The sequence below is a fragment of the Anopheles maculipalpis genome, chromosome X (genome assembly GCF_943734695.1).
Source record: "Anopheles maculipalpis chromosome X, idAnoMacuDA_375_x, whole genome shotgun sequence".
Lineage (NCBI taxonomy): Eukaryota > Metazoa > Arthropoda > Insecta > Diptera > Culicidae > Anopheles > Anopheles maculipalpis.
In genome coordinates this window covers 12,672,889-12,699,014 of record NC_064870.1, presented here as the reverse complement: position 1 = coordinate 12,699,014, position 26,126 = coordinate 12,672,889, and the positions used below count along the sequence as shown (strand labels likewise).

General features: G+C 43.2%; 1 protein-coding gene across 1 annotated transcript; it reads left to right on the top strand.

The window, feature by feature from the left end:
- The first annotated feature begins 206 nt into the window (after positions 1–206).
- On the top strand, positions 207–3,188 carry LOC126567791 (transient receptor potential channel pyrexia-like). The gene is made up of 2 exons (XM_050224095.1): positions 207–307; positions 389–3,188. The coding sequence occupies exons 1-2, from the start codon at positions 207–209 to the stop codon at positions 3,186–3,188; spliced, it is 2,901 nt and encodes a 966-aa protein (XP_050080052.1).
- The last annotated feature ends 22,938 nt before the right edge of the window (positions 3,189–26,126 follow it).

Here is a 26,126-nt window from a genome sequence, read left to right as displayed (position 1 = left end):
CCATACGCGCACGCACACAATCAGTGAGGCAAAGGTAGATAACGAGCAGACTGAGTAAAGATGCTTGCCACTGGGTGCAGTGCGGACAGATCAGATCGTTCTACGATAGCGATCGGATGCGCTGTCAGGTGTGAGCGAGAGCGCTGGTGCGGTTGGTGCCTGAGTGTATCCAGTGAATGGTGAATGTTTGAAGTGTTTTTTGAGAAATGGAAAACTTTGGCTACAAGGAGGGCTCGTCGAAGCCGACGCGGCGCCTCACGGCCAAGTCGATGAAGCGCCGCAACTCCCAGATTCCCATCAAACCAAGGTAAGCGGTAACGGTGCGTGCGGTATCTTTGTGAACCCTCTCAATCAACCTGCCACCATGGATGACGCCTTACTCACGCAGGTTTTCCATCTCGCCCGAGCTGAGCGTGCACTGGATGAACGATCAGGAAGCGATGGTGACGGAGGATTTCGAGTACATGAAGATTGGTCCATCACCGCCGGCCGAGAGTGCACCGATCATCTTCGACAGCTACGAAGAGTCGAGCCCGGAGTTTGGCATTGAGCTGTCGAGTGATTCGATCCGTACCGCGCTAATCGAGCAGCTGCGGCTTGCGTCCGGCCGGGTACATCTGCTGGACAGTATCGAGCAGGGCAACATGGTTGCGTCGAACGTGAACGATTTCTTCGGTGGCGCGAGCAAAACCGAGAAGAACATCTGCTTTCTGTGGGCAGCGTTTGCGAAGCGTTGGGATCTGCTGGACGCGTTCATGGAGCACGGATCGGAGCTAGCGTTTCACGACACGAACGGCTTTACTGCGCTGCATCTGAGTGCGTTCAGCGGCTGCCTGAACTGTGCGAGTGTGCTCGTGGCGAAGGGTATCGACGTTAATCTGCAGCCGAAAGCGTACACACCGCTCCAGTGCGCGGCGTTCGGTAATGCGGCGCATACCGCCCTGTTTCTGCTTAGCAAGGGTGCACGGTTGGACCTGTGCACGAGGCGGCCGGGCGGTGAAGAAACGCTGCTACACTGTGCCGTCCGGGCGAATGCGCTCGACTGTGTGCGACTGTTCATCGCCGAAGGGATGGACGTGAACTCGATCAAACCGAGCGGCATGAATGCGATCCATCTCGCTGCCGACCTGGGACACGTGGATTGTTTGCGCGTGCTGCTAGCCGCACCGGGAGCCGACCCGAACATACGCATCGGCATACGGGAGAAAGAGTCGACCGCGTTGCACCTGGCAGCAGACGAAGGTAATGCGGCGTGCGTAGCGCTGCTGCTCGAGCAAGGAGCGGAAGCGCGGCTAAAAAACCATCGTGGATTCACTCCGCTGCATCTAGCGTCACGCACGTCCAGCTTGGAGTGTGTGGATTTGCTGCTGCGCGCTGGCAGTGCGGACCCGAACGAGGAAGACTTTGATATGCGCACACCGCTGCACACGGCGATCGGGCGGTCGGAGTCGGCGTTTCACATCATCGAGACGCTCATCTGCTGGGGAGCGGACGTGAACAAGAAGGATGTGTTTGGGTTTACGCCGCTACATCTGGCCGCGCTGGACGGGCTGGCACACTGCGTCGAGATACTGCTGTTTTACGATGCGGACGTGACGGCTAAAACGAAGAAAGGCACCACCGCACTGAACGTGATCACGCGCAAAACTCCCGGCTCGTTGGCGATGATAACGCAAAAGTTTGACGATGCGATGACACTGATCCATTCGCAGAATCCGTCCGAGAAGGAGGTGGAGCTGGAGCTGGACTTTCGTACGATTCTGCAGCACTGCTATCCGCGGGAGATAAGCTACCTGAATACGCTGGTCGACGAGGGTCAGAAGGAGATGCTGCAGCATCCGCTCTGCTCCGCGTTCATCTACATTAAGTGGGGCAAGATCCGGAAGTACTACATCGCACGGTTGCTGTTCTGCTTCATTTTTATCCTGTTTCTAACGCTGTACGTGCTGACGGCGCTCGCCCACAACTGCTACAACGGTAGCAAGGATATGGAGGAAACGATCCAGGAGCAGGAGCTCTGCCAGAAGCAATCCATCCTCGGCAACATGTTGCGCCGGAACCCGTTCGTGATGGAGATGCAGTGGTTGGTGCTGGTGGCGATCACGTTCGTGGAGATCTGCCGCAAGCTGTACGGTATAACGGGCTACTCGTCGATACGGAGGTACGTGACGCAAATGGAAAACATTACCGAGTGGTTCATCATCGTGAGCGTGTTCGTCATCTCGTACATCTACACGAAGCGAACGTACACGTGGCAGAACCATATCGGTGCGTTTGCGGTACTGCTCGGGTGGACCCATCTGATGGTGATGATCGGGCAGCTGCCAGTGTTCGGTGCGTACGTCGCAATGTACACCAAGGTGCAGGTGGAGTTTGCGAAGCTTTTCATCGCGTACTCGTGCATGCTGGTCGGGTTCACGATCAGCTTCTGCGTCATCTTTCCTTCCTCGTCGTCGTTTGAGAATCCGTTCATGGGGTTCATCACCGTGCTGGTGATGATGGTGGGCGAGCTGGATCTCGAGCTGCTGATCAACGATCCGGACGGGAAGGATCCACCGTTTATGTTGGAGCTGAGCGCACAGATTACGTTCGTACTATTTCTGCTCTTTGTCACGGTGATCCTGATGAACCTGCTGGTCGGTATTGCGGTAGACGACATACAGGCGCTTAAGAAGACGGCCACCCTTTCGAAGCTGGTCGGCCAAACGAAGCTCATCTCGTACATCGAGTCAGCACTGTTTAACGGTTGGTTGCCGAACTGGTTGCGCAGCTTGCTCCACTATACGGCGCTCGTTTCGCCCCGTGCCTATCGTGTGATACTGAGCGTGAAGCCACTCAACCCGGAAGAGAAGCGTCTACCGCGCAACATCATGATGGCGGCGTACGAAATAGCGAAAGAAAAGGAACAACAGCTGGCGGCGGTTGGTGATCCAACGATTGTACCGGGCGGGACGGACGGTGCGGCACCACAGCCGGCCGAAGGTGTTGCAGCAAGTGCGGAAGGTGCGGAAAGCATTGTGCCGCGGACGTCCGAAACGCTGGACGCCATCGCTACCAAGCTCGACCAAAGCACGGAAAAGATGAACGATGTTACGCGCGAACTACAGGAGCTGCGGGCAGTGCTCAAACAAAATCAGCAGCTGATCGATGAGATTGCGCGGCAGGTGTGCAACACGCCGAAGGAATAGTAGCCGGGAGCTGTAGCGTTAGGGTTAGTGATTCAACCGACTCGTTCTAGTACGGGGCAAGTAGGACAATAAAGGTTTGTTAAGCGTTTTTGGGCGTTTTCTCTCCCATTTCTTGATGCTACAGGTTTTTGGACGGCGCTAACGGTGCCCCCGCCCACCCGCCCTCCCGGAAGCTTCCGCCCACACGGCTCCGGTAGTGTGCCAAAATGGAAAAATGCTGTTGTATGCAAATGATGACGGGGTGCTTAGGCTATTCGGGTCTTTTCTTTTATGTTTGATTTCTTTCCTTGAAGATTTCTCTTCGATGCGAAGCGGATTCCAACAACTTCGGCAGCAGTTGCGAGTGAAACTGTGGGAGGAGGTGTTGGTCGTCAGGGGCCTCAACGAACAGGGGAGCTTCGCCGGCCTGGAAGGCTTTTGCTGACTAAAGAACCCCCTTCAGTCTTTGAATGATAATCCTCCCTCCCTCGCCGTCAGTAAGTGAGTAAGTAAGAGCCTCGCCTGTGATCCTCCTAGGGCCTCGTAAGTTGCCTCGTTTGAAGCCCCCAGTCGCATGATGTAGATTTACAGGGGTTCAGTTTGTCTATAGCATCCCTTCAAACACCCTTTTCTGTGTCTCATTGCAATATGTTAGCACCAATACCAGACACAGCAATAGAACCGGACCAAGCATAATATTCAACACACACACAAACCTCATCGCACCAAGCAAGCTGCAATAGCTCGCGCTAACACACTATACGGTACTAACGCCCCGCTTAAGGCCATGATTAGGCGTTTCAATCAATGTTCGTGTCAGTTTGATTTTACGATGTCTATGTCCCAATTTAAAAGTTCTCTGCGTTTATTGTAAATTCTTGTAAAGCATCTTAGCCATAGCAAGCGTGTTTGCCTCGTTAAACCGTTTCTCGGTGGACGAATCAATTATTAAACAATAAACAATAAACAATAGCTCATCAGCAACAACATCGCCAGCATTCAACCTGTAATCGTGCATGCCCGGGATAAGTTTAAAAAACCAAAAGAAAACGCCTTGAGAAATATGAGCAAAATAAGCACAAGATGGGTTGAAAAGCCGCCACATTTAATAAATCAAAAACCATTTTAGAAGTGAACAAATAATTAACAATAAAGTGAATAACCAAAACTTTAAAAAAGCACCAAATTTAACTGAGAGAAAAAAAAACATTATGTCAGTAACCTCTTCAAATGGATGCTCTCCTGTTACTAGCAGTAACATTAGTCGAAAATTAGAGCAAAATGAGGAAACATCGATGCAACGAAATAGGATTTCGAATAACAGAAGACCGAGCCAGTGTGGGAGGTAGCAAATGAAAGATAAAAAATGAAACATAACATAATTTTATTATCGTCTCAATTTAAATATAATTTTAAGTTCCAATTACTCGTGTTTTTTTAATTTTGTTGGCAAGTGGAAAATCTGCGAAAATTTGCTCATTTTTATCCGATCGAGTCGAGCTGCATAATAACAGGTTGGCTGATAAGTCCCCGGTCTGACACATAGAATGCGTCGCTAGTATTAAATGCATATTATTTTTATATAGCACCAACCTTCAAATGATTCGTGTCAAAATTTGGCGTCTGTATGTCAATTAGTTTGTGAGACAGAGCGTCTTTTCGAACGAAAAAAGAACGAGGAAGAAAAAAGTGTTGCTCCACCAAGACAACGCACCGTGTCATAAGTCATTGAGAACGATGGCAAAAATTCATGAATTGGGCTTCGAATTGCTTCCCCACCCACCGTATTCTCCAGATCTGGCCCCCAGCGACTTTTTCTTGTTCTCAGACCTCAAAAGGATGCTCGCAGAGAAAAAATTTGGCTGCAATGAAGAGGTGGTCGCCGAAACTGAGGCCTATTTTGAGGCAAAACCGAAGGAGTACTACCAAAATGGTATCAAAAAATTGGAAGGTCGTTATAATCGTTGTATCGCTCTTGAAGGGAACTACGTTGAATAATAAAAACGAATTTTGACAAAAAAATGTGTTTTTCTTTGTTAGACCAGGGACTTATCAGCCAACCTGTTATTGGATTAAGCTTTCGGTTTTATTTCACTGGACTGGACTGGAGTGGACTGGACTGGACTTAAATGAGTAAACTAAACTAAGTAAAATACTAAGTAGTGTTTTCTCTTTCTCTCTATCCTCTCTCTCTCTTTTTTCTCTATTTCTGTTTCTCTTCTCCCCTCTCTCTCTACCTCGCTCTCCCTCTCTCTCGCTTTTTGACGTTGATTTCCGAAGCTATAATGAACCACCTTTCCAATCAACAACATGAAACACCTTTGCTTTTGACAGGAAAACCAATAAAAAACCATCAAGAGAAATGGCTGCCCATAAGCCGGTACCCACTTACGCACATTACCACTCCAGTAGCCCTAAAACGAGCGCGCGCGAGAAATAATCAAGCCCGAAAGCCTCCCCCCCATTCAGTTTGATCCCGCTGTATTAACCGCGCGGGAAAAAAAAAGGTTTTTTAAAAAACCTATAAACAATCAACACACAAACACAAATCGAAAAACACACGCATACACACAAGGGAAGAAATTACTTTGGGATGGGCATTTGGGAGTGATCGTTTCCGATGGGAAATTTTACATTGTAGTAGTGCGTTCGAGTGGATTTAAGGTGAAGATGTTATTTTCCTGTTATATTTATACATTTGTTTTTTTTTTTAGTTTTGTTTTGTTTTGTAAGCTGTTTTATTCTTTTTTTCTTTACCAGCCGTTGCCTTTTCCGCTTTACGCCATGGTGTGTGGGTTGAATCTACAGTGTCTACAGCGCAAAGCTTAACAAAGCAAAGCTTTTTCTCTTTCTTCGTGCCTCCATTGTGTGCCTGCGTGTAAAAGGAAGGTTTGTTTCACGAACCGTGCAATTTCGAAAGGTTGCTCCCCTTTCGCCCTTCCTACCAATCTTCTGCTTCTTTCTCTGTATTTATATTCAACACGCCTCCTTCCTTGCGCGCATAAATCTGGGCAATCATTAGACTGCAAACACTAAGCGTTAAATGTTTCATCGCCAACCAGTTCGACGAAAGGAGAATAAGGGGAGGTTTTTGTCGATATGAAGAAGAAAGAAGAAGAAGAAGAAGAAGAAGAAAACACAGTAACAAATGGATCGAATTACACAAGGGGGAATATAAAATAATTTTGCTTTTTATTATCAATTTTCACTTACTTATGAGGGCCCATTTTTCACACGCTCGTACGTTTTTGGGGTGAAAGGATGCAATGAATGGAAGGATATAAATGACGGTACAGCCCTTCTGATGCCTTCTGCATGAAATAGCTGCGGGAGAGAGAAAGAGAGCGCGAATTAGACAGTGAAAAGAAGAGAAACACAATGATCCATCTGTCGAGCTCAATTCGACACTTCGGGCACGATTAACGGGCGTAAAATCAAACCATTCCGGGCAAAACATGCCCCTCCTTGCCTATTCCTCCTCCTTTTTGGTTTCAACTTCGACAAGAGGAAAGAAAAAAAAACAGACAATACAGAAGGTTATAAACGGAAGATCTAATTTTCGTTTCATTTCTTCTGTTATGGTGGTTCCGAATCGAATGGTAAAGTTTGCTGTTGATAAGCGAAGCACAAGCAAGAGCAGCATCTCAAATGGTGGGAAAAGTGGATCGGGGAAAAAGCGCAAGTACTTCGGCGCAGAATATTGCAACGAAGAGCAAAAAAAAAAAAATAATGGCTTAAAAATAAGTCCCAAAAAACCAACACCAAAACAACACATTCTTACTCGCAGGTCTACGGTGTTCGTGAAGTGTGGATCATAAAAATGGGATCAAAATATAAAGCACTTCGAGTGGGGCATGCTGAGTACACATGCGATGCCTGCTTTTCTGCCGCTTGTTTTCAAAATGAAAGCCTCACTTGAGCCTCGACACGATAAAATAAGCCGCCAAAGAAAAGTGCGAAAAACTGTCGATCGTTAATGAGCAATAATCAAACATTAGGGCCGGTCTTTGTTTCACAACTCTTTTTCTCCCAACCCGAAATTGTTTTCCACCCCCCCACACAGTGAGCCCCATTAATAAGGCATTATTATTTTATCACGATGACTTTATTGAAATCAAGCGCAGCACAAAGAGACCATTTTCCTATTGCATCAAGGCATGAGAGAACGAAAGAACTTCCCGCAATCAAGACACAAAACAACAGCAAAAAAAAAAAAACGACCAAGAGATAAAACAACTACAAAATGGTTTATGGATGAATGCATTTGTTGCCATTTTGCTTTTAGTGGGCAAAGGAAGGCGATTGAGGTAAAGAGTAACTGCTCATTTAAACATTTATGCGAGTGAAAAATCTCGGTACACCCATTAAACAGAATTCGGGATAAATGGCAACAAGAAAACAAAACAGCTCCCCCTGAATCAGCGAGCACTAGGGATCGGGTTCATGGAAAAGAAGGTTTGCTTTTCTCTCATTTTCTTCCTAAAGCTCACGGGGCATAGTGCATCGGAAAACACAATTTTCTTTATGGGAATGACTTTCGTTTAGTGGTATCTCTAAGAACAGTTGGTTTTTGAAACATATTTTGTGGCAAGCAGTGCAGTAGAGGAGATAATAACACAGGAAAACTATGATCAAAAGTGGAAGAACAAACAATAATTGGTCAAAGAGATAAAGTGAAATGGAAATTGTATTCCTTTAACTTTTCTCTTATGAATTACTTTCGATCTTTTATATATTTCTTAAAGAGGATAATAAACAAATAAATAATCATTGGAATAAACATTTTGTCTGTTTAATTTTTACACTTCTCACAAGACAAAACATTAAAACATTTTTTAATTGTTTGATTTCTTCAAGTTTTTCATATTATTTTTTCAGCTTTTCTCAAGACAAGGCAATCAGGGAAGAACGAGTATATGAAGTTTATTTGTGGCAGTATTACGAATTATATACACAGTTTTAGATAAGAGACTCGAGAAGGTTCCTTAGTGAAACGTGTACGTTTTACCATACGTCTAGGATAAACGCCTAAAAGTATGCAAAGCACAGGAAATCTCTTCAAGGATGCACAGTGTAATTTCAGTGTGGTTGAGTTAGGAGAAAGTATGGCTAATTTAAATAAACCCTTTCGCCTTCCTGTAAGCACTAATTCTAATGAGAAGGTGCTACTACTCATTCTTAGGAGGGCAGACAATTCAACAATCTGACCCATATGCTTTACTGCATAGAAAACGTTGAAGGGTAAGTCACTAGTACAAGGTTGGAATTATTTTGAATGTTTTTAATAAATAGATAAATGAACAACTAAACAAAAATAGCATAGTTAACCATGTTATCATGGTACTGAAGCTGATTCGTTCTCATAATGTTGTCAATAAATAAGTCAATAAGTAGTTAAATTGCATACTTTCAGGCTTTTCCATGAAACATTGGGCTTATCGACCGGCGTCGCTGTTATAACTCGGAAAAAAGGGGGTGTAGAGAAAATAGAATCTCTCACTTTAAAGTAACAAACGCAACAGCAAACACGCGCCTGCAAAACAGGTACTGGACTGTCACTTCAAACTTCAAAAAAACCTCAAGTCTCCTGAAGAGTCTTGTTTGTGTCACCGTGCGCATTCACAAGTGCATTAGCCGCCTGCAAACGCATGCAAATGTCCATCGCTTCTTTACTCTTTACTTACCCCCTTTTTTTGGATTCCTACTCTCACCTCCCCCCCCCCCACCCCCTCTCACTCCCTGGTAGGTGCCAAAGCGGAAGGGGGTAGTTTTTGGAAATTTCTTTCCATTTAACTTTTCCCACGTAAATTGAAAACTATTACTCTTCAATTTGCGCAACTTGCACTTGCCTTTTCCTCTCCAGTTTAGAATGGGAGGGAGAGAGAGAGAGGGTGAGAAAGAGGAAGAGTAGAAGTGGCGAGAGGGGGAAAGGTAGTGGAAATAACCGGGAAGGAGCGTGGGAGGAGTGGAACGCAGGTAAGCCTGTGTCCAGGAATATGAATCTGTCCCCGAAACGCAAAAGGAGTAAAACTTCTTTCCCGAGGAAGTTCTTGTGCACTGGTCCTCGTGTCGTCTCTTTTGCGTTTGAATAATTGTCTTCCCTATTTGTGGAAGTGGGAAAAAAAACATAGGGTGAGAAAATGGCGCTTCATACTCGAGAAAACTACAAACAAGAGTAAAAAGCCGTTGATAGGCAGCTTGAAGTGAAAGTTTTTTCTTTCTTCTCATCTCCACTGTGCTGGTTACCCACCATGTCCCCACTGGTTGGTTATGTTGGTCGTGTCGGCTATCCAAAAAATAAAAGCACCAGAAGAACCTTGTTAGAGTCTCATTTGCATCTCGCGGCGTCTGGGTGGGAATGAAAAATGAGAGACGAAACGAAAGCGCGAAGAAAAACGGTGCGAAAAACGATGAGTGAACACTTGTGCCATAAATAATGCGACAAGGATGTAAATGTAATTTAGCTACCAAACATACGATCCGTTTATGGCCGAACTTTCGGAAGTTTAAGATGGAAATGATGATGACGATGGAGGATCATACGGGGCGGCATGCGAAAATTGGAAGAGAAACCTATTTGCTACCAGCGCGACGTGCTTCCGTCAAATTGTAGTTTAATTTAGTGGCTTTTTTATAGCAAAACGGTGGCACGAGTGTTCTTATTTCGCATAGCAACTTTTGATGAGCTGTCAACAGAAGATAATAGTTGTGTGAACATATGGATTGGGGTAGCTATTTATCCGTTTATGCATCTAATTGCTCATGAAATTTTTATTCAAAATTCAACATTCAACTTCACACAGATCAAAACAAGTATCAAAACGGCAATCGATTATTCCAATGCAGAATTGCGCTAAGGCAAACTGCAGAAAAAAAGGGTTTCCTTTTCCCATCGACATATCAACGTAAAAGCCTTATTCTTGAATGTGAGCTCAGCTTGCAGAACTACAGTCACGTACTCCTCGCGTTGAAGCTGCATTGGCGTAAGCCGATTCCTTGCGTGTATACGGACACAATTTACATCCAAGTTATACGTCCCTTTTGCTCGCTATCTCATCTTGCAAACGCTTGAAAGATTGATAAAAGCTGGCAAACTTGACACCACGACGGGAGGGGAATGAAACAAAAAAAAGAAGCTTGACGAAGAAATGCAGCAAGGTTAGCTGCTCGGTTGACTCGGGACTGAAGCGCAGAAGTGGGATGAAGTTGCTGAGGATTGGCTTGAGGCAATGTTGTAAGATGGAAAAGATGGATGATATATTGCTTGATGACATTTCCGACTTGCAGGTGGCTGCTTCTTAAACCCTTAAGATGGTGCGCGATGCAAGATTAGATATTTTTTGGTATCAGAAATTATTGCTTGTTGTATTCAAACTCCAACTAACGCTAGGACGCGGTTCCGGAACTGAATCTGTACTCGAGATTAGACTATATCTCAGATTCAGATTCAGATTCGGACTCTGGCTCAAACTTGGACATAGATCTGATCTAGACTTGAAGTTGGAATAGAAACTGGACTAGAACCCAGGCTTAGACCTAGATTCCAAACAGGACTTGGAGCAGAACACGGTCCCAGACTAGGATTCTGAGTCCAGAGATCTTGAACTGAACTTGGGCTCGTAGTTTCACTGGAAATTGGCTTCGGATTTTGACATGAACTCTCAACCAAAATTTTACCAGAAATCGGATCCAAATTCATCATCAGATCAGGGTTGGTTTCATACTTTCGCTCAGATTTTCATTCTGTCCCAAATTTTTCCTTGGATCTCGGATCTGTAACTGAACTACATTGTCCCAGACAAGAACTCTAGGCACTGGAACCAAACTCCGGTTTGAACTTGAACCCAAACTTGGAGAGAGAATCGAGACACAAACTTTCTTGTACCTTCAAAGGATGGTTCCTTCCACTGTAGCAGTCTCCCATCATTAGCACCTTAGACAGCAGAACTTTCTGATACGCCTGCCAACGGGCTGCGCGAGTCGACAAGTGAGACTAATTACTTTCCTTTCGGTCGCAATAAAAATCGAATTACTGTTACCTTCCACAGTCAGCCGTTTTCCCGTTCCGCTGGAAAATATATTGCCCTCGCCGTATTTTTACGCGTTTGGCACGTGTACTTGCCGCTAGCCAAAACCCACCGGAACGAGATGTGCAAATCTTAGTAGCGCAAGAATACATGCAACAAAAAAAAAAAAAGAAAGAGAGAGAAACCGTCTTGTACAACGACGCTTTTCTTTTGGGGTGCGCCATTTTGCTTCTTTTTTTCTACCATTCCACGGAAAACATATCACCTTAAAGCGTGTGTCGTGTCATGGTCATGGTGAAGCACCAGCTGCGCCAAATGCGGCAAAAAAGGCAGAATCGAATACTTAGCCTGCTGGAAGCGTGGAATTGAAGTATGCTGCATTTTCGCCTTGATTCGAACCCGGGCTTTCGCCGGGATTTTCTTGGTGGTACTCCAATACTCCCCGCCCCACCAGCGAGACTTTTATTTTTCTCCAATAAGGCGTCGTCGGCGTATGTGTGTGTGTGTGTGTGAGTGAAGTATTTTTCTTCTTTTTCCCCGTTTTGCTGCAGAGGCGACTACGGCGTCACGTAGTAAACTACGCTCGTCGGGTAGACTGGGCGGCCGGCCGGAGGGGCCAGTTTTGTTGTAAAGCACTTTTCAATGATGTCCTATCGTTCATCGTTCACCAGGCGTTTGTGGTAATAAATGGTTTTTCTTCGGAGGGCATAAATCACACCCTGGATAGGGTGTGCTGCACCGTTGGGTTTGGTGAAGATTAGAGGTTGGTAGGGGAAGAGGATACCATACAAACGTACGCAGCGAAGCTCGTTAGGTATTTCCTTATTTTGCTCCCAAACTGAACTCTAAAAACCCCGCACGAAGAACCTTTCCGTTGGGGAAATGAGCAGGTCGGTTGTGTAATACGCGAGACTGAGCGATATGTTGAGATTGAGAAAAACTTTCCCGATGTCTGAACAAATGAATTAGGTTATAAAATAAAGCAGCATAGAAAGATGATTTGTACCAAAAATTGCATACCTTTAGGGGAAAACACATTTTACAACGTTTAAGCTTCCAAACATCGTACTTGCTGACCAGTGTTTGATGTATCTGTTCCGGGCATACATAATAAAGTCATTTTATTTCCATATTCTAATAATCCTGTCTTTTTGTACATCCAAAGTACACTCTCGCTGGTACAGGAGGACCTTCTTCAGAACATTTGCCAACCCACAGTTCCGCACAGCGAAGCACCGTATTTAAAACGCAATATTTACAAATCCATCCTAACCGCACCTTAACGATGCCTTTTTTTTCATTCTTCTTCGGATGGTCCACTTCTGTTTCCAATATATTGCGTGCCTCCCACCTCACATCAATATCGTCGATGATCGTCTCGAATCGTTTACCTGTGGGCTGGGAGAGAGTGTTGTAAGATAAATCGAGTTCTTTTTTTTTTTTTTGGCCGTTGCATCATTCAGTGTTCAGCGCTGTGAACTTCTCTGAAAAGAAAGACACCCTCAAGATAGACAGTGTCCACCGCTTCGGTGCTTCGAGTGAACGAGATTTATGTTTATGACATTTCGTTCCCATTTTCGGGGAGTGGGAGTTGTTTGGAGGGGGGGGGGGGGGAGTGGCTTGAAGGTAAACAGGTGAAGCGGAACTCTGTTGACATTTATTTTCTCCACCCCCGGAGCCAAACAATAATGAGGTGAGTAGTGCAAAAAAATGAAAAGAAGACCAAAAACTGGTGTTAAATGAAGTTACCGCACATAGCCATCAAGTGTACAGTGATTCCATCTTGTCTGTGTGTGTGTTTTTTTTTTACATGGCACCCATCGTGGCCCCAGGTTGGTTGGAAAACTGCATCCGATCGAATGTGGGCTGGCTGGAGTAAGTTGCTCAAACAGAAAAGATTAAATTGTTCCTCCCATTTCTTCACACACACACACTCTTGCACAATAGTTCTAAGAACCGCAGGATGTTTTTGTGTGAGACAAAAGACTTTTTACAGCACACCGTTGGGGTGAAGTTCAAGCGAATGAATGTTCCAGGTGTGCTGAAGAACCGTAACCACTGTTAAGGTGTAGTGCAGAGCTGATGCTGTAGAAGGTTTCTGTAGAAGCCACAATCATTCGGACGGTATACATTTAAAACATGACAATCCACTCCAGCTACCCACCACAATACTAGTACCAGCAAGGGTGGAAAGTGGGGTGGAAAGGGGAGATGGACTTTGAGGAATTCTAACCAATTCACACAATTTCTCAAGCGAACTCACATCGATGAAAAGAGACAGTTAGAGCTTGAAAGAGAGAGAAAGAGAGAGACAGAGAGTGTGTGAGAGAGAGAGAGAGAGAGAGAGAGATAAAGAAAAGACATATGTGCATCTGCAACGTTGCACTTACCGAGCATATGACTTCATAACGGCCCCGATGCATTTCTTTGCACAATGTTTGTTCTTCCACTGAGGGGGTGGTTTTAGTTAGGAAGCATATTGCTATATTTTCTCGTACTGTGGCATCCCGCAAAGCACTTTCCACCACGGCCCACACTTCGTACATATTTATGATCATCTTGTTAGCGCCAGCGTACCTTGATTTCTTCATCCCCGTCCCCCAAAGAAAAATCACCTTTGAATTCCACCAATCCCTCGACACCTTTTGCAGGCTGCAGGTGGGAGCTGGTGCTGGTGGTGGTAAATCAAATACAGGCCCACGCCCACCATTAGCGCTGGCCGAAAACACGAGACCAGAACGGGTTGGCAGCACTTGTGCACTTTAAAATTATTTATTGTTATTGTTTGGGTTTTTCCCACAACCGCACATGGGCGTTGTATCGCAGTTTGGAGAGAGGGGGGGGGGGAGTCTGTAATGCAGTTGTAGGTGGGTGTACGTACCCACCTCGCACGCTTAGGCAAGGGTTCAACATGAAGCGCACACACACACACAGCAGCATAAATCAGCCGGAATGTGTTCACCTCCTTTTTGCTCTCCTTTCTGCGGCGTGATTGCGACTTGCACGGATAATATGTTAAAACCCAAAAAAAAAAGAAAAGCGTGACCTTTAAGACCCCCCTCCTACCCCCAACCCTTATTTTCCTCATAAAAACAATCCAGAAAACGTTTGGTTTTCTTTTAAGAGCTTCTCTACCGCTTTTTCGGGTCGACAAGAAAGAAGAGGTGAGTGCGTGTGGCGGAGACGAACAGAAAATGAAAGAGGGGGTGTTTGGTCAGCAAAGAATAATTTTCCAGTGGGCAACTCATTGCAAAGCTAGCCACCGTCAACCAGACACGCGCGATGAGATTCGGAACGTTTCGTTTCGCACCGGCAGCAAACACCCCGGGCGCTATTTTGTGGCGCTAAAAGGCGGCCCACCGAACCCTTTCTAGTGATACGATAATGAATCAATAAAGCAGCCATAGTGGTACAGGTTAGCACGCTGTCGGAATGGGAAGCGCCTCTGCCACAAAAAGCGACACACAAAATGCAATGCATAATAGGAACGTGGGTTGGTAAAAGTTAAACAGGAAACAAAAGAAGCAACCCGGTGGAAAAAAGTGTGTTTAGAATGTGCAGGGCAAGAAAAAAAAAACGACAGGGAACTTCCGCCATTTTTTGTTTGTCTTTTATTTGGGACCAAACAGGCCGAACATTTTGGGCATCAGATTGCATACTGCAAGTCGGTGGCGTGAGCTTTATTGTTGTTTTTCCAACACTTCCGCCCCGGTCCGGTCGACGCTACTGAAGTGGAAAACTATCTGGCCGATCTGGCCGAACAAATACGTGCGGATCGAATCGAGCCCCCTTCCAACCCCCCACCCCCCTTCTCATTCCCCTCAGTTTCTCTACAAGATGCAATGTTAGGCCACTGTCTTAAGGCTAATAGATTCGATCTTGAAACGATGGCAAGCAAGGGATGGTAGAAAGAATCTGTTTGTTCTGAGGTGAGGGTAAGTTGAGAGTGTAGAGATAACAATCCGCAGGGTTAACATGGCAAGTATGTCTGGTCTGGTTAGGTGGCAACCGCCAGAGCCTTCTGACAGCCTTGTCGGCGAAGGTACTAGATAGAACTTTTTTTTTATTCTATGAATGTCTGATAAATAGTGCGTTAATTAGAAAAAAAACAAGTATTTCAAACACCTAACAGTATGCTATTTGCAAAGCAAAATGGGATTTCATTTTGTTTCAAAATAAGTTAACAGTTTGTGGCCGAATTCGAGTACCGATTGGACTTGCTTTTACTCTTGCACATTTCTTCATATCCCTCTCTACGCTCACTCCCCTTCTTTATGATAATTTAAGTCCACCCTGCTGGGAAGGAAAAAAAAACAGAGAGAAACGGCTGAAAGCTGGTCAAAGGCATAGGTTTATTTAACATTGGCTGGGAAAGCTCACTAGTCAAGCCGTCAACAACAACACCCGCCTGTATGAGGGTGGTGAAACCGAGTGGAAGGCGGACGTTAGTGAAACGAGTAGAATCACATACCGTATATACATTCACACACACACACAATACGCCTTTTCGAGACACATTTTCTTTTGTTTTTCTCTCTCCCATGCCGTCACCTCCCTTTTGGAGGTTGACAGGAAAAACCCCGTTCACACGAACCGGTTGCGAAAGTGGTGTTTGCGTTATATTTGCGGATCTTAATGCCACTCGAGTGGTTGTATAACTTTTGGCTTAGCCCTTGCATAAATACTTGCCGGTATGAAGAGGTATGGGATATCCAGCACCATCCCCAGCTTCCCCCTTTCTACCTTCTCTCTCCCTTGTTTGCTTGCTGGTGTTTTGTAGAGATGATGCTGGTGGTTGATTCGGTCAATCGGCATAACCAGCTCGCACAGGCAAGGCCAATGGATGGGGATGAGGTGGCCTTTATCCTCCGGGTGCTGAAAATGCTGAGCAGCTGAGACGACGTGGCGCTTCATTTGTTGAAAGAAGCGCACATTTCACTTAGTCAACGAGGAAAATGGGATTTTGTGTTTGGACGTACGACAGGTACACAGAAGAATGAGCTAGAGTGGAAAGGAGGAGGAAGGTAAAGGAAAATGGGGAAAGGGGGGAGGAGTATGCTCAATAATTTTAATGGTCGTTGGTGAAAGAGAATAATCTAACTCAATTTGAAGCAATTTTGAAATTTCATACATACATCGTTTGCGCCTAAATCTAGACTATCTGTTTTACAGCCGTGACGTTTGCCGTAACCTGTCGATCCTTTGCTTTTGTACCCTTTGTTTTTTCTTTTATTTCCTGAGGGACGGTCTGGCCGTATTGCAAATTGTATTGCTCTGTTTCAAGGAATGTAATTGTATTTTACGCAAAAATGATAAAATTGGTTTTCAATTCATGACATTTTTGATGGCGAATTTTTGCCTTGGGCTAAGTACAGACCAAGCTTGATGAACGCTGTTAAAAATTGGTGGCTTAAAGACTACATTTACCGACAACGATGGTAATGATGCAGCTCTCACAAGCCTGGCTAAAATGTTTGAAGTTCAAAAATAGATCTTGACTTTATGGTTACAAAACAAAGATTCAAAATTATTATAACGTCTGGGCTTTTAGTAACTAAACTTCCCACTCCGGCATTCTTTGTGGACCAAACATTCGCTTATGAATTTAATTTTGATGTTTGTTTTCGGACTGTATCCTCCATAAAATCTTTTTTTTTTTTTCGACAAACCTCGCCTATGTGCTGTCCACTCACTTTAATTGACGCCACCGATCGACGAATGGTCTCCGCTTTCTTTTACGCGTTTTTATTTTTTGTGCTTGACTCTACCAACGATTTGTGGTGGTAATGCACACACACACACACACACACTCACACAGCACAAATGATCGTTCGTTTCGTTGATGCGCTGAAAAATGAAACTAGATGATGATAATGGTGCCCGAAAATGCGTGAGAAATGAAGATAAGTGGGCGAAACTCGGTCGCCGTTTTCGGAAACTGCTTTGACCCAAACCAACCATGTGACCGTGAAGGAAAGGAGGGGGAAGGCAGATGAACGGGAAAGGGAACACGGAGAGCATGTGCAATTTTCTTCCGTTTCAAATGTCATTTATAACCGAAAAAGCGAACCACAAGCGTTCGGGTTCTTGAAGTGCTTTTTTTCTTTCCTCCTCAGGAGGCAATTCTTTCATTTCGTTATTTCCGGTATTTTCTCTCTTTTCGTTCATCGTTTGGCTCGCAACGATGCGAAGGTAAATGACGCACGGCATTCGGTTTCACTGACCATGGCCACACGCAGCCACCGTTTTTCCCATTATTTTTATTATTACTCTCATTAGTTTCCCATCCAGCGCGTTCGCGTAGTATGATGATGATCCATCCGGGGTTCGAACCATCAGGAGGTTGTTGCGCGACAGTAGAGGGCAGACCAACAAGCTGGAGCAGCAGGAAAACAGGACAGCAGAGAATGAAGTTTGGAGGGAGACAAAACGGGCAGACAGCAAAAAAGAAAAGATAAAAAAGGTCAAAGTAATTTAAATAAATGCTCGTCAAGATGGTTCCACTCAGGGATTGTTGTGTGTTTTTGCTTCTCTTCCTTTCGTGATGTTTTTTTTTTCTCGTCTGTTCTTTTCCGTCTTTTGTCTAAGAATAAAACGATTTATTGTTTCGTCTCTTTTCTACCTGTTTTTTTTTGCGAGTAGATTTCTTATTGTGTTGCAAATGTCTCTTTTCACCATTTTGTTGTTGTTATTGTCTGCTTCTTTTCCTCCCTTACGGTTATCGTATTGCTGATAGATTTTTTGTCCTATTGCAAGACCAAAACACATACAAAAAAAAAAATGGAAGCCAGCAGGCGTAGCCCACCATTTCAGCACCTCATCAACGTCATCTTATCGCATCTTTCATTTCACCGCTGGACGACAACTAATTCACTCATCATCGTTGTTTGGTCGTATCTGCGAATAAAATCAGGAAACAATGGTTACCGCGAAGGATATTGCTTCAAAAACGCACATTTGCAAACTAGACAAACTTTAGTCAGAGATTTCGCGGCTTTCTTACTGTTCCGTGACGTGCCAGGCTTTATGGGCCAAGTTTTATGTCTCCCCAAGCGAAGCTTCATCCATTCCGATGTGTTACAAATCGGAATCACTTGCCGTCCGGGTGGTAGCAAATTGGCGTAACAAGCTAAATTATGCATTGCATGCATTCAGGCGCAATGGGTTAGAGTGATTAGTTCGGGGGTTGCTACGGTCGTGTAACTGAATAAATATAACCTGTACAAATATAACTAAACAAATCAAACGGGTCCGGCGTAAATTCGCGATATTTGGCACTCATCGGTTCCTTTCGAGATACCACAATGTAGCAACTCCCTCCTAGCTTCACTGCTGTCGTTTATTAGACCTGGAAACCCTCAACATCCGTCATTTTCACTCCCGAGCTTTCTTCATCGCTGCACCAATGTTCAATTCTTGGTTCAATTTCCTTTTCTTCTTTCTTATATCACCCCAAATGCACCTTCCCGTCACCTGTATATTAGACCACCACTGTATATCCTAACCAGGCTCATGTATTATGGCCAGAATGACCCTCTCCTGAGATCGTAAGCTGCATTTAACAACTCTCAGTACCTTTTTGACCATCATGTCCTGTTATTAGTTTTCCGTTCCTTTCTTCATGCTTCATCTTCCTTATCTTTACCATAATTTTAGTTATTAAGTCACATTGTTAAGCCTTTAAGCCAGACGTTTGGAATTAGTAAAATAAAATAAAACCTTGTTAATTGTGGTGCGGCTGGTGAAAACAATCAATTTCGATTAAATTACCGACTGAAACTAAAAACGTCTGCTTGTATACTAAAAGCAAAACTTTACAAAGTCGCAGCAAATTGTTTGTTAAGCATACATAAAAGAAAGAAGTATTTTAAATGCGGATGCAACTCATTTCTACGACTATTATAACGAACTATTTATTTTCTATCAAAACAGCGCCTACATGTATGCAAAAGGCATAACTTTATGTATTATTATATTGAGCAACGTAGCAATAAAATTTAACCAGTAGTGTTTCCACGAACTGTACTCAATATACCACCAACAACTAATTTGGGCTCATCAAGAAGAACACAGAAATCAAAGCAATAGCGGAAGTAATTACAAAACCGCGCTAATAAACCATATTTCCCGATGTTTTCGAACTGGGGTAAAATAAATACACTGCTCTTTGTCGGTCGTGGAACCTCGCAACGCAATGGTTTGCTGATGCCGACCTGATCCTTGATGAGTCCTTTGGCTCATGGTTGTGCCAGCATTCGCCAACCACACACCACAAAAACGGGGGGAGGACTTTCGTCATCATTATCAAACTAGACGACATAATGCGCACATCAGCGCACAGATGAGTCCCATTTCGGTGTGGGACGGTTCCGTGTCGGCGCAATGAAGCGATAGAGCGCCATTCCCGTACGAATCGTTGACGAGTCGATTGACCGACGGACCGACCTGGAGTCTGATGATGATGGCTGATGGCTGATGTGGCTGTACCATCGATGCGCCGTGTGATGATAATTATGATGTGATGTCGACTGCTGCCAACGATAGATGATGATGAAGAAACGTACGCACACAATCGCACACACATACACAGGCTTAATATTAAAAGAAGAAAGCATCGAAAGAAAATGGCGAAACCATTTTCTTTACCGGGTTAACAACAGTGAACGTTTCCAATTTTTTTTTCCCCCTCGGAAAGGAACCCCTCCCGAAGAGTTTAGCAAATTGTGAGTGGATGTGGAAAGCGTTGCGAGAATGATGGGTGAAAGGGAAGAGAGATAGTGGAGGGAGGGAGAAGAGAACAACATTTCCCGGCGACACTTTTCGGCTGCTGTTGCTCGTTTGTGTCACCATCATCGTCTCCGTTCGTTTCGCTTGTGTTCATGTGTGTGAGTGTGTGTTTTTTGTGGCTTCATTTTTCCTCTTTTCAAGTATCATTTTCTTTTATCATTTTTTTCTCTCTCATCTTTCCGTTGTTGTGCTTTTCTTGCTGGCGTAATGTGTTTTTTCGTATTCCTTCTCAAATTCTCTTTTTCTTTTACTGCCTCGACTATTATTGCACTCTTTTTGGTCTCTTTTTTGGCAGGCACGCCTTCATGTTACTCTGCTTGATGATTTCGTATTGTCTTCTGCTCATGGAGGAACACCGCGACACGTCCTGCTTCAATTTACGTCCATTATCATGCCAGCCGGCCAGACGGATGGCCCATTCTTGTCGCTTAATAGTTTCGTCTTTTGCTGAAGGGACAGCTCGCATCATTATGATGTCAAGATGCGGGCGTAGGGCTAACCGCATCCATCATTCAGCCACAGTGAGCTTGGTGTCTCCATGCATGTGTGTGTGTGTGTGTTGGTTGGGTGCTTAAAGGCCCGATAACGTTGAACGCTACCAGAAGCAGAATCATCTCATCTCATCTGCAGAAACGATTGCTAGCAGACACGTTTTGGGAAATTGGACGAATTTCCAACGATAACAATATTAAGTTTATACCATCGAACATCACCGCCAGATGAAGTAAGCAAGGAAAAACCGTATTGACTTTACTACCGCAACTTAATTTACCATCGGATGTGAAAAGGAAAACAGAATACCACAATCCTGCCAGGCAGCTTCTCGCATACAGCCACTGTACGATTTACTTACCGTAGTTTAATGAAACTGGCCACGGCAACATTGCAAACAAATTGATGAAAGCTTGTGGATTTTTCCTACCCCTCCCTACCTTTATCCACCCACAAAACGATGACAGATTGGACGCTATGTAAATGAAAAATATTGCACAATGAAACCAAGCGTTTTGAACCAAAAATTGAGCAGAAAAAAAGCTGTCATCCTACCAAGCATCAATCATATGTCACAGCTTGTAAACTGATTGCTCACAAGAAGCGAACAGTGAAACGCAAACAACACGCAACCACTAGCCAAAACGAACAGATCAAAGGTCACCCGCACGACGGCAACCTTCTATCGGGCATCGATTGCTATGAAAACATACACACAATTACTAGCCGATTGCCACCGAAGTGACAGTTTTGTTACGAGAATAGTTGGTTTTCCGCTACCCGTTCGAAACGTTCTTGTTTCTTTCTACGTCAAATGTTTTTTGCAGGTTCTAACATCCAGTGAATGGATTTCTGTGTGTAGCCAATTTACGTACCACAAAGCCTGACGACTGTTGGCATGGCTAAGTTGACCAGTTGTCTTTAGTAGTTTTCTGTTGTTGATTTTTTTATGCTCAATTTTTCATTTTTTCTCTCAGGGGTTGTCCGGTGGTGAAATTGGTGCCAGTCTTCACACGGCAGGACTGGGGCCCAAATCTCGTCTGGACCGTTACCTCTCAGTGAGGACTGGCTATCCAACTACGTGGTATCAACAAGACTAGCTATTCGATGTCCGGCGTAACCAGTTGATCGTTAAACCAAGAAGATTTCTCTAAAAATTAACTGTACGTGTTCAAAGGCATCTTTCAAAAATCACAATCCAATATTGTTTCAATAATTGTAATTTTGAGTAAAAAAGATGTAGAACTTTTTTTTGGGATCATCAACGTTTCAATTGAAAGTTTTTAATTGAATCAAGTACTGGGCGCCTCCTTTGAACATCGTTAATCTGGTTGAATTTCATTTGTACGTGAAGCAAAGTTTCCTGTCTCGAGAGCTTTGATGTGTTTCTTGGTTTACTTAGTTTATATATTTTAGAGCTTTCGTAAACGTTCATTAATATTTTTAAACACATTTAAAACTCAAAATTACATTGTATTCATATAATAAATTAAGTACAGTAACCCTCATGCATTCCTACTTAAATTCAAAGCCTAGAAAACTGTATGAAATGAAATTTTTCATACTTTTTATTTGTTTTTTCTTCTTCTTCTAAATAAAGCTGTAGAGTAGCATAGTTTATTATGGAAATTATGTATTACATTAGTGTGCTTGTACAAAATTTTAATGGGTCCGTTTAACTATTATTGTTGCCTTATTGCCTTGTGTTTCGTCTCGTATGGAGTAGCCGGTTGATTTTTTGGTATAGTTCGATTTTGTAAACATATTGGGAAATATGACTCAAAAATCCAAAAATAATCAAAAAGATCTAAAAACTATCCTATGAACCAGTAATCCTAAAGGTAAAATGTCTAACCTAAAGGAATTAAAAGCAAAAAATGAAATGATAGATGACTATCACCAAAAAATAGAAAGGAAAAAAAACTAAATCCTAACTAATTTATTTACTTATTTATTTATTTCAAACGAAATATCTGCCGCTAGGGCTACATATAAGTGACTTAATTGCTAAATGATTTAAAAATAAACTAAACTAAATACGCATAGGCTAAAACGGACGACAATCGATAGGCTTCGGTCAAACTAATGCTAATCAAACTATTGCGTTGATTACAAGCGTGTGTTGGTCTGGCATTTATTTTTATTATTGAAATTAAGTTTCGTTATGCATGCTGTTATAAGTGAGAAGTATATTTAGTATTGATTGATTTATTATTTATTTATTTATTTATTTATTTATTTACTTCTCTTAACTTCACAATTTGTCTGCCTAGGGCTCCACAAATTTAAAAAAAAAAACTAACTTGATCGCTAAACGTAAAGAAAATGAGGTCAAGACGAGTTAAGTAGACTAAAGTATGAGGAGTGAAGACGTACATGACTGGGGAGAGGTAAAAGTCAAATAGGAAAGAAGGAAGAAATTAAGGCACGAAAGGCGCGCAGCAAATTATCATTCGCACCTGCCGCTGTGCGCTGTGTTCGTCGATCGAGAGGAGGAGAAGGGAGGCGATGAAGCTGGTCTGGACATGAGTGAGGCAGGTTTCTTAAGATAATAGACGAATTGATTTAGGTTTTAACGACATGAAGTTGTGACTGGCGGCTTTGCTGTTGGCGGAATGCGTGAGTTAGAAGATACTGTAGCTTCACAAAGTTGTAGTGGCTTTCGGACTCGTGCGTTCTGCCAATGGTGGGGCCGCCAGCCATAACATGCTAATGCTGGCAACTATATGGTGTGATGAACACCACAAAGTATCCACAAGAAAAGGAGTTTTGTTAGGAGCCAGTAGTTAGCCTCTACGGCACGAAGCTCCAAAGAAGCGCTATCGGAAACAGCGAGGACAACATCTTAGCGATACCTGTCAGTAACAACATCCACAACCGAGTTCACCCGGGATAAAAGACACTTGAATTGAGGGAGAAGGAAATGTCTACCCTCCAAATAGGATAAAAGTTTCATGAATTGTTAAGGCCTGGCCGTCATCACGACAAACAAAAAAATTTTCTGCTTTTACTACAACGTTTAGAATGTGATGTTTGAATGTCAAACGTTTGTACAATAGTATGCCGAGATATTTAACTTTATAGCGAAAGGGTATTGTGACATTGTTTAATGTTAGGTTTAATGTTTAGGCAATAATTATTGTAAACTTTTAACGCTTTGCAAAGAGTTTTGTTGATTGACTTTGCATTTTAAAATGTGGTGATTAAAGCAAAGTCGTCTGCGTATAGCTACTGTGTGCAATTTTCCATACCGGGAATGTCAAAAATGAAAATAGTAAACTACCTTGCGGCACTCCAGCTACAGGTGTGAATTTTACTGAGCTTTTTTTGAAATATGGACACTATTTACCCTGTTAGTTTGGAATGAATGTATCAATTTGAGAGCAATTTGATAGCCGAGTTAAATAAGTTTGAATAAAAGCCCTTTATGACAGATGGAATTTAAAGCTTTTCATTATTAATTATTAAGGTAGCATCTCGAATTGTATGAAGCTGCAAATTTATGGAATCAATCTTCCACCTCTTTTTTCCCCATTTTGAAAACTTAGACAGGAAAAAACATCCAACGTATTAAATAGAAATGATTAAATTGAATCAATTTGCTACAGCGTCTCAGAAAAAAGTAGCTTCAAAATTGAAAAAGTAAGCTTGGTTATCCTGAATTTTCTGAACCAAGTATCAAGGGATTATGAATTGCTGATCAGTAGCACCACCATCGCACCCATACACATCAATCTCCTCCTATCCCGCAGCAATCCGATTAACATCCGATTCGCTGGCAACGCTCACCTTATGACCAATGAAAATTCACTTGCACTCGTCAACCGGTAAAGCGACGGTTATTTTCATAATTATGTTGCTACAAACGTTAATCAGTTTTCCAAAAACTTTTGAAGCCCACCTTCCCCATCGCTTCCCTGTCCCGCCCTTTCGAACTATCCACACACAAAGTGAAGAAAATAATAAGCTGTACAAGTATCAAGAGCTTCTTATCTTGACAGCACTTGGTGCTAGAAAATGCATTTTGTGTGTGTGTGTGTGTGTAACGAGGGAAAAGGGGGAAACATAAGGGAAATAGGCAAGTAGAGTGGAAAAGCGGCCAAAGTAGCAAAATTATCGCTTAGGTCGTGCTTTGTCGCTGGTTGGTGCCTGGCAAAACTTTTTCGACATTTTCTTCCGCCCATTGCTGAGAAGCTGACAAAATGGAATCGTGAGCTGAAGGGACAAACGGTACGCAAGGTACCACCGACCTCCGGGCGAAGAGGATGTCTTGCCCGAGCTGGATAAAGCTGTTTGATCCACTAATTTTAATTGCTACCGTTAAATCCACCCCGTCAACGTCAGCGCGAGTCGCGAGATTGATGGCAAGATGTAATGGATTTAAAGGTTGCAGTGTGATGCAATTTTGAGCTTTAGCAGGTTGTTAGGCGGGTCGGTAATGGGTTGGTATGCAGGGCGCGTAGACGATTGCAACAGGAAGCAAAGTTCTTGAGCAGTGAGAGTTGCACTTAGAGGTGTAGGAAGAATGTTGTAGAGTTAATGTATGAATTATTAAAATTACTACTAGCTGCAAAAGGAAACAAATGTTCTTTGGAAGAAACGGAAAAAAGGTAGATTTTATTAAGCTTCAAAATTAAGAAAATTGTTTAAATTGAATTTTTAGTAATGCTGCAAAGCGCTCTGCGCTAGCGAAGCGTGAAAAACGCTGAGATTAAATATTTATTTAAGAACTTCCTTAAAATTAATTTAAGAGAATTATCGTTACTGAGGCTATACAATGTGCGAAACAAATTTAAATTTTATCGTTCTGACTCGTCAAATAAATAAGAATGTTTCTGATAATTTAGTTAAAAAGGAAAAGAGCACAACAAATTTTTGTCAGAAGTTGGTAGAGATTTTTCTCATGATAACGCCTAAAGGTATGCATTTTTTTTAAATAATATCGTTTCTTTTGGCGTTAAGCCGTAATACTATTGAAAAATATTTTTAAAAATTCATTTCCTTTCGAGTTTTTGCTTCCACGATTTTTGTATTTTATATATTAGTCCTGTTATATAAAAGTGAATTTTACTAAAAGCAGCTATAAATCAAACTATTATATTAAAACTTCAAACCAACGGAAGCCCTGTTCGTTCGGTGTCTGTGATCTTATTCTGCGTGGTGATTGCGTATTCTTTCCCTGTTTTATAGCACCATCTGAAGCTGGTTGATTGCTTAAAATCCACCTACCCAACAAATTGTCGCTTTATTTCAGTCATTTGCACACAACGTAGGAAAGAAATCCGACGGCTAAAAGCTATAAAGCAAAACGACCCACAGGTACGGTGCCTCCCACGATTATGCTTCGTTTTTCGTTGTTGGTTGGGAAGGTTGTTTTCCGTTAGTTTTTCAGTGAAACATAAAAAAAACTGTGTCCACCACCACCCTCATACCGTCCCTCCTTTTCCACCTCCCTTTTACCACTCGTCAACTCATCATTTCCATTCAGCCCTCCAGTGAACGAACGGCAACGCAAACATGATTGGCATCATTTTATGAACTCATTTTGCATTTCGCACGCCATGCCACCGCCACACCTCCACAGGGCCGAAGGATAACCGTCCCCCGACGGTGGCGACAAATGCAAAGCTTCGTTTTTTTCCTCCGTCGGTCC

Bases quoted from the DNA above. Each gene is read 5' to 3' on its own strand.
- LOC126567791 (XM_050224095.1), top strand. From the start codon at position 207: ATGGAAAACTTTGGCTACAAGGAGGGCTCGTCGAAGCCGACGCGGCGC. The intron at 308-388 runs GTAAGCGGTAAC...TTACTCACGCAG, and splicing joins CAGATTCCCATCAAACCAAG to GTTTTCCATCTCGCCCGAGC.